The 21713-nt window shown below is 41.3% G+C and overlaps 1 protein-coding gene across 1 annotated transcript; it reads left to right on the plus strand.

Moving 5' to 3' along the window:
* Positions 1 to 55: 55 nt before the first annotated feature.
* nubp2 (nucleotide binding protein 2 (MinD homolog, E. coli)) lies at positions 56 to 20329 on the plus strand. The gene is made up of 7 exons (XM_070856763.1): positions 56 to 151; positions 3934 to 4046; positions 8747 to 8945; positions 10505 to 10659; positions 17022 to 17132; positions 17723 to 17792; positions 19977 to 20329. Exons 1-7 carry the CDS (start codon positions 127 to 129, stop codon positions 20123 to 20125), a joined length of 822 nt encoding a protein of 273 aa, XP_070712864.1. The 5' UTR covers positions 56 to 126; the 3' UTR covers positions 20126 to 20329.
* The last annotated feature ends 1384 nt before the right edge of the window (positions 20330 to 21713 follow it).

A 21713-nucleotide genomic window follows, 5' to 3' on the forward strand; every position in this document is an offset into this window, starting at 1 on the left:
TGAGGCGATCTACGCGAGCGCGCTTTCAGCCGGTTAGTCGTTTGTAAAGTGTTCGTGCTGCCACGTGACGGGGCATGTCTGCACGCGCACGCACGCACGCACGCGCTGGGTGGCCGTTGCACGGAAATGAACAACATGGAGGCCGTCGAAGGTATTAAAGCTTTTTGAGTCTGGTTTATAAGCGCCGTTTTGGAAAGTGAGATGTGTCTTGGGGGGAGGAGAAGTGACTGCCAGACACTGGAAATTATTGCCGTTAAAAAAAGGGAGATAGATCTGATTGAATACGGCCCCTTTCTTCCGCCTGCCGATCTCTATATAATCTGGGATTTAAGGGCTGGTGTTCGACATGTCCCAGTACCCTGGCTAGCGAGCTGGTCTCAGTTGACCCAAGTGGTTTTAATATGTCATTGTAATTATTATCTACGGGCGGCGATCTTATCAAAACGTATAAGATTATAAGGGGGTTTGACAAGGTGAAAGCAGAGAGGATGTTTCCGCTGATAGGGGAGATTAGAACGAGAGGGCATAATCTTAGAATAAGGGGTCGCCCATTTAAAACCGGAAAGCTTTCTTCTCGTAGATAATAATTGTAAATCTGTGGAATTTGCTGCCTCAGAGAGCTGTGGCGGCTGGGTCGTTGAATACATTTATTACAGAAATGGACAGTTTCTTAAACGAAAAGGGATTAAAGGGTTATGAGGAGCGGGCAGGGACCTGAGTCCATGATCGGATCAGCCATGATTGTATTAAATGGCGGAGTAGGCTCGAGGGGCTGTATGGCCTACTCCTGCTCCTATTTCTTATGTTCATGTGTTATCCCATTCCAACTCTGATCCCTCTTGCATTAATCGAATTCAGTGCAACCTTCAGGAACAGTATCTTATCTCTTCTCTGGGTATTCTGAAGCCTTCTGATATGAACATTAACTTTAATAACTTCAGACTTTACCTAATTCTCTTTTTAGCAAGAGGTGTTTAATAGGTCTGTCAGTATCTGGAGGAGGTGCCTTGACATTTGGTTGTAAAGCCTTGGCTGTGGTGGGGATTCTGCACTCGGGTTTTGTTTTTTTCTCTGTTTGTGGTTGGCAGCTTTATTGTGTAGGGCCAACACTTCCTGGTTTGGTTTCAGACTTCCGGCTCCCCCTTTTAATGTTTTTCTTTGCAGCTTTCCCCATGCTTTTCACTATTCCTGCCATTTGTAGACTATTTTGTTCTAATGCCTCTTCATTGCCTCAGTGAGATCTTTTATATCAACTAATGTGTTCCTGTTTTTTTTATTAAGTTTTGCAGGTCATTCAACATATTAATTTCCTCTTGGGGATTGAAGCATTTATTGTCTTGTTTCCTTTCCCACCCTTGTTTTTTTTGCCCCTGATAAGGAGCTTGCTTATCTTTTTAGTTTTAAGTTCTGAGGAAGGGTATACACCTGAATGGTAGTTTGTCTTTTCTCTTCACAGATACTGACAGAGCTGATGTATATTCCCAGCACTTTCTATTTCTGTTTCAGACCAGGGAAGTCCTTGATTCTGCCACTGAATCATGCTGATCCTTGCTGGGGCCAAATAGTTGTGACATTTCAGTTATCCTCAGTGCTCTTGAGTTAGGAAAGGATAAATTGGCTAGCTTTCCTGCTTCCGGGGAAGGGATAGATTTGCTGTTATTCCTGCTTCTGATTGCTATCTAGTCACTCTTGTTGAAGATCTGTGACACTTATGTGAATATTGGATGAGGACAGGAGAGAGTTGAAAAGCCTGTCGATGCTGACTGGACTCACTGGTGAAAAATGTTTCATTAAGCTGCGGCACCAAGGGGAGTACAGCAGCAGCACCTGAGTAGTGTACCCAGTCAAGAATCGGCTCCTTCAGGAGAGGCGTTGATTTTTTAAAAAGTGGGTGAAAAGTGATCATTTAAATGGAAATGAACATTTTTTTTTACAATTTATAGGAGCACTGTCTTTATTAAAAAAGAACAAGTGGCAGATCTTTTATTCCTATTTTGGAAGGGAGAAAACCAAAAAGCATTTTGGTTTTGCTATTTGCTTGGATGAGTGCAGCTCAAACAAAACTCAAGAAGCCGGACACCATCAGGACAAAGTAGCCCACTTGATTGGCACCCCATCCATCACCTTACACTTTCACTCCCCCCAACACCAGCGCACCATGGCTGCAGTGTGTACCATCTACAAGATGCACTGCAGCAACTCACCAAGGCTTCTTTGACAGCACCTCTCAAACCCATGACCTCTACCACCTACAAGGACAAGGGCAGAAGACGTAAGGGAATACCATCACCTCCAAGTTCCCTTCCCAGTCACACATTATTCTGACTTGGAAATATATCGCCATTCCTTCATAGTTGCTGGGTCAAAATCCTGAACCTCCCTCCCTAACAGCAGTATGCGAGTACCTTCACCACACAGACTGCAGCGGTTCCAGAGGGCAGCTCACCACCACCTTCGCAAAGACAATTGGGGATGGGCAATAAATCCTGGACATGCCAGTGACTCCAACATCCCAGGAACTAATTTTTAAAAAACTATGTAGAAGCAATGCATTGGAAGTAATCATTTTCGTTTTAACTAATTACATAGGATTACATGGGATATACAGCACAAAAACAGGCCATTTGGCCCAACCAGTCCATGCTGGTGTTTATGCTCCACTCGAGGCTCCTCCCATCTTTCCTCATCTAACTCTGTCAGCATAACCCTCTATTCCCTTCTCCCTCATATGCTTGTCTAGCCTCCCCTTAAATGCATCACTGTTTACTTCAACCACTCCCTGTGGTAGCGAGTCCCACATGCTCACCACTCTGCGTAAAGAAGTTTCTTCTGAATTCCCTATTGGATTTCTTGGTAACTATCTTGTATTGATTGCCTCTAGTTATGCTAATTGTATTGTTTGTAAACAAATGAGGTTTGTCAGACACCTGAAGATAATGTGAAGCACTTTACTACATCTTGCTATTCAGAGGTGCTGATTATAAATCCTATTCCATATTTCTTCGTAGTATCCTTTGTATCATTAAAGTTAGTGATCATGTTCTGATGAGAGGTAGGATGCTGTGAATGTTCTGCATCTGAAAATTCTCAGCTGAACACCAATCCAGCCACTGTTTAAATATATGCAATTTATTTTAGTAGTTTACTGTGCCAAAAATTTAAGATCAAGCAAGCTGGCAGTCCTGAATATTTAGTGTGCAAGTGTATTACATGGTACTGAACTGTGTAGTCCATGAAGGTTCCAGGTTCACTCACTGATCTATACGGGGCGCAGAGTGAAGTCTGCCATGATACCAGCTTCTAATTGCTATCCAAGAACACGGAGTGAAAATACTGGAACATGGCTATCAAGTCTGGCTGTCATACTCCCCAAAGTGAAATAGCACTGTGTCCTGTGACTTATGAGAATTCTCACTTGAACGAGGTACCACAAGTTTGCCAATACCCCACTGAGCTACCATCTTGAGGAGAAAAAAAGATAAGATTGAGGTGGAAAAATAAAGATCTGAACAAAATGTAAAGGATACTGTACATGAACTTGTTGAGTAATGTTACTTCCATACCTACAGTATCCTCTCTAGTTTTTTTCAATATCATGTAAGGCTATTTAAAAACAAATTTTGTGTGAAGAAAGATACTAGGTTCTACACACAATATTTGTAGGTAATGCTTCGGACATATGGAGTAAGGTGACTTAATCAGTGCAAGTTCTCTGCCGGGGGAGGGAAATATCTTGGTTGAACGTGGAACTCTGAGCAGCTCCAGCAACAGAAACCCAGCAGTTGTGAAATACCCAAGGAACTGAATGTTTTTAAACCATTGGAATTAGCCTGCACATAATCGTCTGCTAGGTTAGCCTGTGTCTTGATCTTTTTAAATTACTGAAATGTACTTGATTTTAATGATGTACTCTTATCTTTTTAATTTACAAAGATAACCTAGCTTCTGTTGACCATATCCTGCTGGTTCTTTCTGGCAAAGGAGGAGTTGGGAAAAGCACCATAACAACAGAGTTAGCACTTGCACTGAGGAATGCGGGGAAAAGGGTAAGATAAAATAAATTTAGACAAGGTGGTGAATATTTGATGAATGCTGAACAGAAATTATCATGCCTTTTTGTGTGAAGGGTATTGGCTTCAAAAAAAGTTCATTTTCTGTCACATGATGTTATCTCAGTGATGAGTCCATTAAGGGCAAAACATAATGACAGAAAACAAAAACAAAACAAACTAACTCAAATCCTAGAAGTATTAAGTACAGAAGGAAGCCATTTCTGTTCATTGTGCCTGTGCAACTGCCAGCTCTGCACCAGAGTTATCAACCTCTAGTCTAATTTTCCTGCTCTTTCTAAAATATAATTGGGTAGAGTTTCCATTTTAGGTGCAATCGGCATCCTGGCCGCAAATTGCACTCAAAATCGCTCAGGTTTTCTGAATTGAATTTTTTTGCTAACCTTTCCACTCAAATTCATTAGCATATTGCCAAACATAAAATCTTCCATGAACTAGTGCAATTGGGCAATGTTTTAATTTTTGTTTTCTTTTAAATATATCAAGGAATATATTTTGGAGTGGTAACCTGGAGCAATTTTATTAATATAACTGAAAATGGGTTTCATCACAAAAAATAAAAATTTTTAATGGTTCTATCTAGTCCACCACCTGATTTTAAATAACTGAAAATTACTTTTTTTAAAAAACTATACAGAACCATTTACTAGTTTCATTGGTGTACAGTAGTCCATTTCTAAGAACATAAGAACATAAGAAATAGGAGCAGGAGTAGGACATTTGGCCCTTCGCACCTGCTCTGCCATTCACGAAGATGGTTGATCTTCTACCTCAACTCCACATTTCCACACTATCCCCATATCCCTTAGCATCCAAAAATCTATTGATCTCTGTCTTGAATAGACTCCACAACTGAGCATCCACAGCCCTCTGGTGTAGAGAACTCTAAAGATTCACAACTGTTTGAGTGAAGAAATTTCTCCTCATCTCGGTTCTAAATGACAGATTTCTTAATCTGGAACTGTGACCCCTAGTTCTAATCTCCCCAACCTGGGGAAACATCCTCCCAGCATCTACCCTGTTAAGCCCCTTAAGAATTTTATACATTTCAATGAATCATCCCCCATTCTTCTAAACACTAGGGATTATGGGCCCAAATTTGGCCCTCCGGTTTTGTCAGCACACTTACGTGAGGTGCGGCAACTTTCCACACTCAAAACGGCGCCACAAAGACATCTCCGCATTCTCCCCGCTCTGTCGACTGTCCTTGTGCTTGGCGCAGCGTGGCAATTACAGTAGGGGGGCGGAGCTAGGGCCCTGCGCTCAAGAGTGATGGCAGCTCAACGCATGCGCACTGGAGGTTTCGTGCATGCGCAGTAGCTCCTCTGCAGCGTGGGACCTGATGTCTCGCCCCTATCCCAGGCCGAGTGGTGTCATAACGTGCGCCTAGCTGCTGCACGTCAAGGAGAGAGTCCCGCACTTATCCTCGGCTGAGTGGCCTCCCGCACCGAGGGAGGAGGGGCGGGGAGGAGAGAGAGAGAGAGAGAGAGAGAGGAGTGGGAGTGAGGGGGGGGGGGGGCGGTGGTGGGGGGAGAGAGAGAGAGGTCTACCAGTCCCTCAGAGTTGACCCCTGCAGCCTCCGTGTTCTGCGAGCCCAGTGCGTTGTGTGTGGCCAGCTCCCTGCGCTCGCTCTCCCGCCTGGGCATCCCACCCACACACACCTATCCCCAATGGAGTGGCCTCTCTCACCGGCAGGCCTGCTGACTTCCCGGGCTGAGTTATGAAGCATAGAAAATAGGTGCAGGAGTAGGCCATTTGGCCCTTCGAGCCTGCACCACCATTCAATAAGATCATGGCAGATCATTCCCTCAGTACCCCTTTCCTGCTTTCTCTCCATACCCCTTGATCCCTTTAGCCGTAAGGGCCATATCTAACTCCCTCTTGAATATATCCAATGAACGGGCATCAACAACTCTCTGCGGCAGGGAATTCCACAGACTTAACAACTCTTGAGTGAAGAAGTTTCTTCTCATCTCAGTCCCAAATGTCTTGCCCCTTATCCTAAGACTGTGTCCCCTGGTTCTGGACTTCCCCAACATCGGGAACATTCTTCCCGCATCTAACCTGTCCCGTCCCGTCAGTATCTTATACGTTTCCATGAAATCTCCTCTCATCCTTCTAAACTCGTGTATAAAGGCCCAGTTGATCCAGTCTCTCCTCATATGTCAGTCCAGCCATCCCTGGAAACAGTTTGGTGAACCTTCACTGCACTCCCTCAATAGCAAGAACGTCCTTCCTCAGATTAGGAGACCAAAACTGAACACAATATCCAGATGAGGCCTCACCAAGGCCCCGTACAATTGCAGTAAGACCTCCCTGATCCTATACTCAAATCCCTTAGCTATGAAGGCCAACATGCCATTTGCCGCCATTACCATCTGCTGTATCTGCATGCCAACTTTCAATGACTGATGAACCATGACATCCAGGTCTCGTTGCACCTCCCCTTTTCCTAATCTGCCATTCAGATAATATTCTGCCTTCGTGTTTTTGCCACCAAAGTGGATAACCTCACATTTATCCACATTATACTGCATCTGCCATGCATTTGCCCACTCACCTAACCTGTCCAAATCACCCTGCACCTCTTAGCATCCTCCTCACAGCTCACACCACCACTCAGTTTAGTGTCATCTGCAAACTTGGAGATATTACACTCAATTCCTTCATCCAAATCATTAATGTATATTGTAAAAAGCTTGGGTCCCAGCACTGAGTCTTGCAGCACTCCACTAGTCACTGCCTCCCATTCCGAAAAGGACCCGTTTATTCCGATTCTCTGCTTCCTGTCTGCCAACCAATTCTCTATCCACGCCAGTACATTACCCCCAATACCATGTGCTTTGATTTTGCACACCAATCTCTTATGTGGGACCTTGTCAAAGGCCTTTTGAAAGTCCAAATACACCACATCCACTGGTTCTCCCTTGTCCACTCTATTAGTTACATAGGATTTAAGTTTTATTTTTATTATTTATTTTTATTTTTTTAATTTATTATTGATGGTTTTTATGCTTCTTGAATGTTGTTGTGAAGGTGTTTAGTGCTTTGCAAGGTCCTCTCCGTTTCCCTTCTCGTCCTCGCACCCCCCCGCCCCCCCCCCCACCAATCTCTGGCTACCTGCGCTGATTTCTTAACTCTCCGCAAGGGTTTTCTGTGCGGTCACAAGTGGTCACATAAGCTGGCCAAAGTTAGTTTTGAGCAACTATTAGCTGGCCAAAACAGGCATAGGTGGCTGGTAACGTCCCTTTTTTTTTTCGAAGAAAAAACTAAACTAAAAACAATCCTAACTAACTCACTTACACTGCCGCAAATTAAATGTGCAACATGGGGATTTTTAAGATACTCCAGAAAAATCAAGTTGCTCCAAAAAAAACGGAGCAACTCCTGGGCAAATTTGGGCCTATAGGCCTACACTCCAAGCTTGCTTCATCGGACAATCCCCCAACCCAGGAATTAGTATGGTGAACCTTTGTTGCACTCCCTTGAAGGCAAGTAAGTTAAATATTTTTTAATATTTTAAAACTTTCAAAAGGTGTCCTTGCACCTAAACAAAAAAAAAGTTTAATTTTAAGCACCTCCTTGACCACACACGGGTGCAGTTAGTAGAAACTCACCATGGTGATTAATTTGATCTGGGGGTGTGGCCAGTTTTGTGAGTGGACCCGGAATCCAGTGCATTGTTTTAACAACCAGTGTAAAAGATCGTGGAAATTCAGTCTGGGCAGGACGTGATTTGTGCTTGAAATTCCTCGATCTTTTGTGCTAACCAAGCAACCTAGCAGAAACTCTACCCCAACTTATAAAGTCACTGGTACTACAAACAATTCATTTAAAAGTTCTGCATAAATGTTCCCCCTTGACTCAATTTTTGAAGAAGTTTTCTCCTGAACTTTATTCTACATATCGTCCATACAGTATTCAACGACCAATAGGGCAAGCAATTGGTTCCCAAATTGGACTTTGTACCACTCCTGAACAATCAACTATGGCATATGCAAGACTGCTCAACATCTCGTGCGAAGTCTAATTGAAACAAGGAACTCACTGTAGAGAATTACAGCATTTAAGGCAACCCTTTATTCCAGCACTCCACAGTGCAACTGGATAGTTTGCCAACATGAAATATTTCCCAATTACTGTCGCCAGATCATTTCTAACTTGCTGGCAGAAGCTGTCCTTTGTTTAATTTACTTTAAATCTCATCAGAGGGAAAATAAAGTGGGACATAATTAAGAAAAACATTGAATGGTTTAAAAACATTTATTTAAAGAAAATGTAAATTCAAAAAGAAAAGATTGCAAATGTTCGAATCTTTTTGTGTTCTTTCCAAATGCTTATCCAATTCCTTTTTAAAATTTAGGTTCTGTCTCAATAGCCACTTGTGGTAAAACATTCAATGATCCAATAATGCTCTGAAAAAAATTCTATCTTCCCTCTTTTTTTCTGGTGATAATTTTGAGTCTGATTTGAACAGTAACAATATTTCACTATGTACTCTCTGAAATTGTTGCTTAAATTTTAAACCCTTTATTTGATCTTTTCTCCATTTGACCTCTATTCCAGTGATAAAAGCCTTAACTATAACCTCTAGTCTTTGTATCATTCTAGTCAATCTCTGCTGTCAAACCAGTTCAGTTGCTCATTTAATTTATTGCTGAATTGTTTTATTCTAGGTTGGAATTCTGGACATTGATCTGTGTGGTCCCAGCATCCCTCGGATGCTGAATGTTCTGAATAGTGCTGTACACCAATGCGATGCTGGTTGGGTACCAGTTTATGTAGACAAAGATAAAACTATGTGCTTGATGTCAATAGGCTTTCTCTTGGAGACTCCAGATGAAGCTGTGATATGGAGAGGCCCCAAAAAAACAGGTGAGGTCATATTACTTTAACACACAAAATAATCTTGAGTTGTGCTTCATCAGTAATAAATTAAAAGTAATTTGTTATTGTCTGGAGCATTTCTTCAGCATGTTGTTGACTTTTTCATATAAATGCATAGGTTGCCTTGGATAATTAATTTTGATGGGAATTACATTTTTGGTCTTGCTGTGTAGAGATAATTAGGAAATGTTTGTAATAAAATTCAAGCAAGGGATCTGAATTCTTGGTACAGGTGCTTCCCTGAAGCTCAAAGCTTTACTTGAGACTGATAATTCTATACCAGCATAGTTGGTCATAAAAAAATATGTCTGGTCTATTGGACTTAAGAGTATCCAGTCTTTTATAAAATTAAAGAGAAAGGCAGTCACTTCATAATGTTTTATTTTTCTGATCCGAAGCCATAAGTTTACAAATTCCTGCCAATCTGCAAACTTTGTTGAACAGCAATTAACCCCTAATTGATCTTGTGTCCTGTGCTGACAGAAATTAGACTTAAACTTGCTTTATACCTTTAAAGATAAACAAAACTGCAGCTCAGCAGTAGAATAATACAATCTTCTTACATGGTATAATACCATATTCTCTAACATCTTATGAGCAATGCCGGAGAAGATTTGATCCAGCCCATGAAATTCCACAGCCGTTCTATCCATCTCCCTGGTGCAACTCAAGTGGGAGATTGGTGCAGCACCCAGAGAAATAGTGAAATGGCTGAAAACATTTTCAGTCACTTACATTGTCTTTGAACCTCCATGAAATTTCAGGGCCCTTATGTCTGTGTGCACTTCCTGTTGACTTCTTCCACTGGCAGGAAGGTGTAATTTCAGTTTGACACAAGTTTATGTTGACAGTTTCCATTATAAATGTGGACATGGAAATATAAAGATTATAGCATGGAAATGTAAAAAGTAGAATTATGTCTATAAAATGGGGACTGAATTATATGTGCACCTTCATCAATTGCATACAAAAGTGACTGGCACAAAAGGACCAACTGGTCCATCAAGCCTGCCCCCACACTCATGATGCCTGGAGCACCATGACTAGACACTCTTTCCCCCCTCCCCAAAGCCACTGACCATGCAGTATTCTGGGAGAGGCAAAAAAAATCACCCCGCCCTCTAACCCCATTTCGCTTGGAGGCTACACTTGGTCTTGAATCGCTGCATGTAGTGCCGTGGGAGATTGACTAGTATATGTGAAAAATACATTTGTGACTTGATAGCTTAGGTTATTTTTTTTAATGAGCCTTTTATTGTTCAGATTTTTGGTTCAGTCCTATAAAAAAGCCCAGAAAATGAGGGAATATTGTCATAGAGTTGTATAAAGTAGACCTTGACTAACTGAGAGGTGCAGTTGAATGACCTGTAACCCTGGGACTTAACTTGCAATCTGATGGTGGAAGCGATAAAGTACTAAAGCGATCTTTTTGAACTTAGAACTCAAGTTGAACTGTGACACGTTATGTGCCTCTGAATTTATAGAATAATTACATTTTCTTGTGTTTGCTTTAGACTTTAAAAAAAAAAAATTTCTCCTCCACTTAGCTCTTATCAAGCAGTTTATTTCCGATGTGGCCTGGGGAGAACTCGACTATCTCATTGTAGACACTCCGCCTGGGACCTCTGATGAACACATCTCGGTGGTGGAGTGCCTTCGCCAGCATAAACCTGACGGAGCTCTGTTGGTTACAACACCTCAGGTGCATTTAATGAGGAATTTAGCTGCTCAGTTTTTTAATTTTCTTTTTGATGTACCAGGCCAATAAATGTTGGTAGTTGAATATTGTGTAGATTTTTTTTTAGTAATTTAGGTATGTGGATGATTTAAATCATGACACACATTCTGTCCTGGCTAAATGTGCACTTTATGTCCCAAGCAGACACGTTCAAATTGTGGAAAATTTATAAAGCATGTTTGAACTAGGATCCCTGAGGACAGACTTTAATATTTGTCATGGAGCTAAGGCATGTGGGTCCTGTTTTTTCAGTTATGGACACGGTTCTGGTTTCAGCTGGACAGACTGAACAGAGCCAAATTTCTATTCATAAGGCTGGCGGGGAAATTCTGATTAAGTTATGAAGCTATGGTGTGGTCACATCTCCCATTGACCAGTTCAATAACAAAGTGGAGCAATAGAAAAATTAATACTTTTTTTTCACTCAACGTATGTTTGTTCTCGAAGACTAAAATTATTTTTCAGGGTTTGGTTAAGACGCTTATGTTAACTGTCTTCTAATTTGGCCATGAGGCAGGGCAGAAACCATAGCAAGGCTCAGCCAGCAGCACAGTGGTGCTTGGCCAAAAATATTTAAAGAAAATGATTGTCCTTTTTGTTTCCTGAGAGGTCGTTTTCTCTATTGCAATCAATCGTGGAAAGGAAATTGGCCTTTTAAAACTTAAATGCCTTTGCTGTCCTTGGCAAGGCTGCATTTCGGGACCATGTCAGACTTCATTTGCAGCCAATGTTGCTGAGGACACATTTGGATATCCCTTCAAATTATATCATTCCTGCATTTGCCCATCCATTTCTGGATAGATGTATATACAGCTGGCCCCATATGGGCTTGAATTTCTGACTGGAAAGGGACAGGAAACCAACATATTTGTGTCCTGCCCCAAAATCTGCTCCGCCTGTCCTGATACGACCTCGGACGCACCAAAAACTTTGTGGGTCTTTGAGCCCAGTTTCTTGTTGACAAAAGAAAGAAAGACTTGGATTTATATAGCACCTTTCACGACCACCAGATGTCTCAAAGCGCTTTACCGCCAATAAAGTACTTTTGGAGTGTAGTCACTGTTGTAATGTAGGAACAAAATAAGGTAACTTTTATAGATAGTAATATATTATACTATGCCTGAGGCTGATTGAAGGTGAGAAATACTTGCTATTGAAGTAGTTATCTAGTTTAAATGTAATGTTTTTTGGTTCAGAAATATCCCCATTCCTGGGGTTTTTCATATAATCTTGCTTTGCTCCATTTCATTTAATGCAGTCTGAAATGCATTCACTGAAATGCATAAAGCAAGAGGAGTTTCCCATCTTTTTGAGTGATTATAAGAAAAAAATTGGATTTACTTTCGATACTTCTGTAAGCAGGTATTTTGTTTAACATGCTACAGGGGTCCCCATGGGTGGATGGCAAATAGTCTCTTCTACTTTTGTTGGGATTGCCCTCTAGTGTCAGCGATGGATATTACAAAGATTCTACAGAGCTGATTTTATTGGTCCTGTTTAAATTTAAAGTGGTAGCATTGACATTAAGTTTTATTTTGTAAGGCAGTTCCATTCTTGTTTGGCATCATACTTCATAGGATTACATATACGGCACAGAAACAGGCCATTCGGCCCAAACAGCCCATGCCAGTGTTTATGCTCCACTCGGCCTCCTCCCGTCTTTCCTCATCTAAACATATCAGCATAACCCTCTATTCCCTTTCCTTCATATGCCTAGACTCCCCTTAAATGCATTTATACTGTTAGCTTCAACCACTCCCTGTGATAACGCGTTCACATTCTCACCACTCTTTGGGTAAAGAAGTTTCTTCTGAATTCTTTATTGGATTTCTTGGTGACTATCTTGTATTGATGGCCTTTAGTTATGCTCTTTCACACAAGTGGAAACATTCTCTCTCTATCCACTCTATCAAATTCAGTCAATTGAGATAGTATTTAAGAATTTTTTTGTTGCTTTTCCTCACTCTAACTGCTGTTTTTACTTTTCTGTAGAAAGTGATATTATTCTACCTGGCGTTGAAAGTTTCACACTGCACCTTCACACTGTAATTCCCTGTTCCCCTTCTGTCAGCACTGCAGCATCATTCAATCATGACTGTTGTTCTGTGTCTCATAAAAATTCTGTACTTGGCATTGAGATCAGGTTCAGACATCCCAAGTCTACTTTATTGCCTCCCTGGTGCAAGGGTCAAGGATGTCTCGGAACAGGTGCAGGGCATTCTGAAAAGGGAGGGTGAACAGCCAGTTGTCGTGGTGCATATAGGTACCAACGATATAGGTTTAAAAAAAGGGATGAGGTCCTATAAGACGAATTTAGGGAGCTAGGAGCTAAATTTAAAAAGTAGGACCTCAAAAGTAGTAATCTCAGGATTGCTACCAGTGCCACGTGCTAGTCAGAGTAGGAATCGCAGGATAGCTCAGATGAATACGTGGCTTGAGGAGTGGTGCAGCAGAGAGGGATTCAAATTCCTGGGACATTGGAACCGGTTTTGGGGGAGGTGGGACCAGTACAAACCGGACGGTCTGCACCTGGGCAGGACCGGAACCAATGTCCGAGGCGGAGTGTTTGCTAGTGCTGTTCGGGAGGAGTTACACTAATATGGCAGGGGGATGGGAACCTATGCAGGGAGACAGAGGGAAGTAGAATGGGGGCAGAAGCAAAAGATAGAAAGAAGAAAAGTAAAAGTGGAGGGCAGAGAAACCTAAGGCAAAAAGGGCCACATTACAGCAAAATTCTAAAGGAGCAAAGTGTGTTAGAAAGAGAAGCCTGAAGGCTCTGTGTCTCAGTGCGAGGAGTATTTGGAATAAGGTGGACGAATTAACTGCGCAGATAACAGTTAACAGGTATGATGTTATTGGCATCACGGAGACATGGCTCCAGGGTGACCAAGGCTGGGAACTCAAAATCCAGGGGTATTCAACATTTAGGAAGGCTAGACAAAAAGGAAAAGGAGGCGGAGTGGCATTGCTGTCTAAAGAGGAAATTAATGCAATAATAAGAAAGGACATTAGCTTGGATGATGTGGAATCGGTATGGGTGGAGCTGCAGAATACCAAGGAGCAAAAAACCAAGGGGCTAGTGGGAGTGGTGTACAGACCACCAAACAGTAGTAGTAAGGTTGGGGACCGCATCAAACAAGAAATTAGGGATGCATGCAATAAAGGTACAGAAGTTATCATGGGTGACTTTAATCTACATATTAATTGGGCTAACCAAACTGTTAGCAATGTGGTGGAGGAGGATTTCCTGGAGTGCATTAGGGATGGTTTTCTAGACCAATATGTCGAGGAACCAACCAGGGAGCTGGCCATCCCAGACTGGGTGATGTGTAATGAGAAAGGACTAATTAGCAATCTTGTTGTGCGAAACCCCTTGGGGAAGAGTGACCATAACATGGTAGAATTCTTTATTAGGATGGAGAGTGACACAGTTAATTCAGAAACTAGGGTCCTGAACTTAAGGAAAGGTAACTTTGATGGTTTGAGGTGTGAATTGGCTAGAATAGACTGGCAAATGATACTTAAAGGATTGACGGTGGATAGACAATGGCAAACATTTAAAGATCACATGGATGAACTTCAGCAATTGTACATCCCTGCTGGAATAAAAATAAAACGGGGAAAGTGGCTCAATCGTGGCTAACAAGGGAAATTAAGGATAGTGTTAAATCCAAGGAAGAGGCATATAAATTGGGCAGAAAAAGCAGCAAACCTGAGGACTGGGAGAAATTTAGAATTCGCAGAGGAGGACAAAGAGTTTAATTAGGAGGGGGAAAATAGAGTACGAGAAGAAGCTTGCCGGGAACTAAAAACTGACTAAAAGCTTCTACAGATATGTGAAGAGAAAAAGATTAGTGAAGACAAATGTAGGTCCCTTGCAGTCGGATTCAGGTGAATTTATAATGGGGAACAAAGAAATGGCAGACCAATTGAACAAATACTTTGGTTCTGTCTTCACGAAGGAAGACACAAATAACCTTCTGGAAGTACTAGGGGACCGAGGGTCTAGTGAGAAGGAGGAACTGAAGGCTATCCTTATTAAGCGGGAAATTGTGTTACGGAAATTGATAGGGTTGAAGGCCGATAAATCCCCGGGGCCTGATAGTCTGCATCCCAGAGTACTTAAGGAAATGGCTCTAGAAATAGTGAATGCATTGGTGATCATTTTCCAACAGTCTATCGACTCGGGATCAGTTCCTATGGACTAGAGGGTAGCTAATGTAACACCACTTTGTAAAAAGGGAGGGAGAGAGAAAGTGGGTAATTATAGACCAGTTAGCCTGACATCAGAAGTGGGGAAAATGTTGGAATCAATTATTAAAGATGAAATAGCAGCGCATTTGGAAAGCAGTGACAGGATTGGTCCAAGTCAGCATGGATTTATGAAGGGGAAATCCTGCTTAACAAATCTTCTGGAATTTTTTGAGGATGTAACTAGTAGAATGGACAAGGGAGAACCAGTGGATGTGGTGTATTTGGACTTTCAAAAGGCTTTTGACAAGGTCCCACACAAGAGATTGGTGTGCAAAATTAAAGCACATGGTATTGGGGGTAATATACTGACATGGATCGAGAACTGGTTGGCAGACAGGAAGCAGAGAGTCGGGATAAACGGGTCCTTTTCAGAATGGCAGTCAGTGACTAGTGGAGTGCCGCAGGGCTCAGTGCTGGGACCCCAGCTCTTTACAATATACATCAATGATTTAGATGAAGGAATTGAGTGTAATATCTCCATGTTTGCAGATGACTAAACTGGATGGCAGTGTGAGCTGTGAGGGGGACGCTAAAAGGCTGCAGGGTGATTTGGACAGGTTGGTGAGTGGGCAAATGCATGACAGATGCAGTATAATGTGGATAAATGTGAGGTTATCCAGTTTGGGGGCAAAAACGCGAAAACAATATTATCTGAATGGTGGCAGATTAGGAAAAGGGAAGGTGCAACGAGACCTGGGCGTCATGGTTCATCAGTCATTGAAAGTTGGCATACAGGTACAGCAGGTGGTGAAGAAGGCAAATGGTATGTTGGCCTTCATTGCTAGGGGATTTAAGTATAGGAGCAGGGAGGTCTTACTGCAGTGGCACAGGGCCTTGGTGAGGCCTCACCTGGAATATTGTGTTGAGTTTTGGTCTCCTAATCTGAGGAAGGACGTTCTTGCTATTGAAGGAGTGCAGCGAAGGTTCACCAGACTGATTCCTGGAATGGCCGGACTGACATAGGAGAGACTGGATCAACTGGGCCTTTATACATTGGAGTTTAGAAGGATGAGAGGGGATCTCATAGAAACATACAAGATTCTGACGGGACGGGACAGGTTAGATGCGGGTGGATTGCTCCCGATGTTGGGGAAGTCCAGAACCAGGGGACACAATCTTAGGATAAGGGGTAGGCCATTTAGGACTGAGATGAGGAGAAACTTCTTGAGAGAGTTGTTAACCTGTGGAATTCCCTGCCGCAGAGAGTTGTTGATGCCAGTTCATTGGATATATTCAAGAGGGAGTTAGATATGGCCCTTTATGGCTAAAGGGATCAAGGGGTATGGAGAGAAAGCAGGAAAGGGGTACTGAGGGAATGATCAGCCATGATCTTATTGAATGGTGGTGCAGGCTCGAAGGGCCAAATGACCTATTCCTGCACCTATTTTCTATGTTTCTATTTCTACTCGTAACTTTTATAAATCCAGTATTGGAGCTGCTAAATATACCTTAATAGAAATAAATATATTTCCTTACCCTCTCGTATCAGTTCTTCAACATCTGATGGACAGTTCCTCATTTCTCGCCTCTCAATGTCTCTTGCTTAATTGCAAACATTTTTGTTTCTACCTATTTCACCAATACTGGTCTAGTCAGTGCTCCTCTACAATTTCCCCTCTCTCAGCTATAAATGTGCCATCTTACAGTCTCTTCTTCCCACATCATCAATCTGTAGAAATCACGCTACAATTTCATACTGTAATTCATTCCTTCACTGAACCTCAACTCTCCAAACTCCTGACCTCCCTTAGTCTTTCTGTCCCTACAATCTGGAGACTATTTAAAAACTCAAGCTTAGCATCGCCTAATCACTATTTACTTTTTTTTTTATCTCTGCTCTTCTGCTTGACAAAAATATTCTCCCCATCTCTCCTAAAAGCTCCTGGATTATGATTCTATGAACAGTGATCAATCTACGCTATCTTGCCCAAGTGGTCATTATTCATATGTGACTCTTGACCATGAATGTTGACCAATAAGGATGGTACTTTTTTCATTTTAAGGCCACTGAGTATTACCATTCTAAGTGCTTTGGATGAATACAGTTTCTAAACTTTTTGCTTTATTAACAGGCAGTGTCTATAGGAGATGTAAGAAGAGAATTGACATTCTGCAAGAAAACTGGGTTACCAGTGGTGGGAATAATTGAAAACATGAGTGGCTTTGTTTGCCCTAACTGTTCAGTGAGTATGATACAGAACTTTTTGAACTATGCTCACTGTGGGGTTTATTGGACCACTGATCAAGTGAATAAACTTTGCAGGCTTAAAAACCTGGGCTCATTGCTGATACTGTCAATATTAATATTAATAATACTTCTTACAAGTGTCTGTTAAACATTTGAAAGTCTTTGATGGGTTTTTACTGCTGTAGAATTTAAAATGAGTGAGGTTTGTCTTCCTGTTAATCTTGGCTGGAGATGAAAATATGCTTCCACCTTCACAACTTCTTTAACTCTTAAATGTTAATGAAGAATCTCTGATCTTTTCATCAATTGAAATGTTAGACTGCAGTTTGTGTTTTCTTTTTAAACCATGATATCACTAGTGATCTAAAAAATGTTAAAGTGCATCTGTGGTGCATTTCCACTTGAAGCATGGTAGGTTAAAATGATAATTGATGTGATGTTACAAGGAGCATATCTCTGTTTGAATAATGGTAATATCTGTTGTGATTAAACATAATTTGATACAAGTCTCAAGACTGTAATGACTGAAAGGAATATAATGATGCTGTTTCGGATTCTTGACTTCAATAAATGATTGCTTTTCAGGAATGCACTAATGTATTTTCCAGCGGAGGGGGAGAATCACTTGCTGAGCAATCTGGGGTTCCATTTTTAGGTGAGGATCCTAAACTGAACTTTAGATTTGTAAATCACTCGTAAGTGTTTGAGTTTGATTAATCTCAGCCAACCATCTTGACAACATTTATGTAATAATAGGATTTCTTTTCAAAATATAACCACTTTTTGTGATCATTGCATGGCATGATTTGTGTTCATTTCAAGGAACAGCATTGAGAAAAATAAATTTATAATTTGAGGCAATATTTCAGTTTTTGTGTGTGTAGAGTCATACCTGTTCTAAGAGTCCTAACTCTTCAAAAAATGAATACACAGTACAGGTGTGTCTGTAGCATGTACAGATTGCTGCTTTTTAGTGAATGTGCACATGAAATTTGAGTCATTCAAAATGAGGCCACAGATAAGGAAGCCCATTTGAACCATCTAAACAAAAACCTACAACTTCCCTGCCCCCTTATAATTACAGCATTCAGTTAAATCTTGAATGACTCCCAAGATTTTCCAACTCCATTACTATACTACTGGAAGTCCATTCTGAGTGTTAATCACTTTTTCTGATGTGCAGAACATTTTGATAATGGTCCTAAATATACTAACTTTGCCCAATTTTTCTACTTTGAGGGAATGCCTTTAGTTATGCTCCAGATTTGTTTTTTCAATGCCATTTAATACCATGTACACATCTATCAAGTCCCTTCTCGATGTCCTCCTTTCAAAGCTGTCAAGCCTGGGTTTCCCGGTGTTTCCTTGTAATTTAGTCCTCTGAAATTGGGGTTCAGCTTCATGGCTTTCTGTATACCACCCTGAATCTTACTATTGAGTCTGTGTCCCAAAACTGGGCACAGCACTCTGAGTCTGATTAGATTATTGTACAGTTTCAGCATGATGTCCTCCAACCTACTCCAATGATATAGCAGCATAATGCAATGTTTTACAATTGGGTCAGATGTGGAGAGCGTGGAAGAACTCTAGGACAAACACAAGAAAAAGCTCTCCAGCCTTTTACTTTGTTGCTCCATGCTGACTGAACATGTTGAGTGCTATTAACATTCCTTGATCTCTTTCAACATCATTGATATGTTGGCTATTTTTTCTATGAATGTGCACTCCCTTTCACTTAGGATTTAATATTGAACCCCTGTGCAGACTTTATCTAGTTCCTTCTGTAGATCTGTCTCATTGGAGTGAGCCCTCCCATGTAACGTCTGCAAATCAGACATTTCTGGATCCAATTTGAAGACCTTCTCTCCAGGTCCTTGGGCTCATATTGTGCTTCATTCCCATAAATGGGGCTATGGACTGCAATATTTGCCATACTTCCACACAAGCACGATTGAGAGCTCAGTGCAAGCACTGTGTTTTCCCCCATTTTCTTTGTTGGACCTCCCCGTTCAGTGCCCCTCAGTGCTGCTTTTTCTGCCTTGACTATGGCAGGTATACAGCAGATAGATGGGTCAGACCTGGAGAGAGTGAGAAAGATGTTGAGGCAGACAGACAGTTACAGAAAAGAGAGAAAATTCATCAGCCATGCAGGCAGAGAGAGGCAAAACATCTAACAGAGAAAGACACGTAAACAAAATGGTAATGTGGGAAATGAGCACATTGTTGCATGAAGAGAAAGAGATGACTTTTATTCTGAGCAACTCCATGGAAGATCATTGATTTTCCACGGCCTTTATTAAATAACATTCCTCCTTGGCAATATCAATGAAGGGCTCTTTTGTGTGCCTCTTTAAATGTTTTTCATTTTGAGGTTTCTGCTTTAGGGTGGTGATATTCAGATGAAGTGAAAAGAAAAGCTAGGGTCTGTAGGGCTGTTTAATTGCATAATGTTCATGCTTAATATTTATATGAATTTGTTTTTTTTAGAAACAATTCAAATTGTTGTGATTCTTTTTTACTGTAATGGCTGTAGCTTTACTTTGAACTTGAAACTATGATGAGTATGAGTTGCTAACATGTTTGCCTGAATTTTTTCTCTGCTACTTTAGGAGAGAAGGGACTTTCAGACAAACACAAGTTCAAACCCATTATTTCACATTGCAGTTTCAAGTCTCTAGGATTTTTTTCTTTACATTTGCAGCGGCAATAGTGCATATCACTATTAGTAGTGGCTTGCTTTGGTTAAGGCTTTATTGAGCCATAGAATGAATTGACTTGTAGGTGGTAGTTTTCCTTTTTTGCTCTTGACGCATAATTGTTTATATTTTCTCCTATCCAGGGCGTGTTCCTCTAGATCCTCAGCTGGCACGTAGTCTGGAAGAAGGTACAGATTTCATCCAAGCCTTTCCAAAGAGTGCAACCTTTGATGCCATTAATAACATAGTTGAGAAGATTTTGAGCAATGAATTTTCTGAACTTCGCACATGAGATCATTCCTTGCGTATTTGTATTGGACTGCTGGGGTGGAGGATTGGAGAGTAGAAACACAAAGGATTTCCACTCCCGGAATGTAGGAATGCGACGATCGCTGTTTCTTCCACAAATGGAAGCACTTGTTATAAATACTGGACCAATAATGCCTTTTGTTGTACCTACTGAAATGTGCAATTAAAAATAAAAGTTTGTACCCAGTTATTTTTGTGAAATATGCTTGAAGACCCACAACTTGCTGAGCTTTATTGTGAAGAATATTTGTAGTGCCAGAAATTCTGTTCTAGGTGTTAATTCAGGCGAACCAGTCACAGCAGTATTGCTCCAAGAGTGGCTGATTTAGGAGATCACCGATATGAGCAAAACTGGTCTTGCTAGTTTTCACTCCTTGAGGTGGAACACCCTGCAGAACAGTCCTCCATCTAGCAGCCTAACTGAGCTGATTCAATATGGTGATATTAAATGACTGTAAACTTTGGGAATTGACATCATAGCTTGTTGGTTAGGAATCAGCGAGAGATAAGAAATTATACTTAATATTGCAAAAATTATTTTCATAAACTGAAACCTTTCTCTTACTAGAGCTTATGTAGAAATAGTACATTGTCTGGTTGACTGCCTTGTACATATCTGCTTGTTAAGAATGCCACCTGCATTTGGGATATTCACTTTTGGTGAAGATTGTCATGATACATAAACTTTAATATCTATCGCTATAATTAAACAAAATCCAAAGTGATTGCTTCTGAAATGAGGTTTCTTAAAAGTATTCTTTTATTCACAAGAAACAACATCGTGGGCTGAAGTGATTAAAGTGTGTAGTATCATCAATGCTGTACTGCAGATAGTTATGACGTTAATGTGACTATATCTCTGGTAAGATTTGCTGATTAAGGTTGCTCAATTACAAGTTCGCAGTCAACCTTATGATGGGATGATAGGAAAGTGGCCTCATAGGTTAGCCCAATAACATAAATATTAGTGTTGAACAACTGATTGGGAGTCTGAAGTTTGAGTTCCAGTTATGACTCATTTGCATTTGGGGTTTCATCTGGAGGCAAGTTTTGCTTTACTTGCTGTGTCATCTGCAAGTGAGGCAAAGCAGACAGTTACAGACCTCTGGCAGGGGGTGAGGAGGGGCTTAACCAAGGATTAGGATTCATACACCGAAGAATAGGGTTTGCTCCACCCTCATCTGAGTGGATGAAGGTGCAAAAGGAAATGATGAAAATAAAGGAATAAATATCAGCCTAGAGATTCTAGGATAACTGGAATTATAACTATAGCATGAATACAAATCCCCTGGGAGGACAGGCATACCAACATCAACATCCCCATTCAGGCTAACATCCTCAGCATTGAAGCACTGACCACACTCGATCAGCTCCGCTGGGCAGGCCACATAGTCCGCATGCCAGACACGAGACTTCAAAAGCAAGTGCTCTACTCTGAGCTCCTGCATGGCAATCGAGCTCCTTCATGGACAGTGGAAACGCTAGCAAGGACACCCTCAAAGCCTCCCTGATAAAGTGCAACATCCCCACTGACACCTGGGAGTCCCTGGCCCAAGACCGCCCTAAGTGGA

This window comes from Pristiophorus japonicus, chromosome 15 (assembly GCF_044704955.1).
Source record: "Pristiophorus japonicus isolate sPriJap1 chromosome 15, sPriJap1.hap1, whole genome shotgun sequence".
Taxonomy (NCBI): domain Eukaryota; kingdom Metazoa; phylum Chordata; class Chondrichthyes; family Pristiophoridae; genus Pristiophorus; species Pristiophorus japonicus.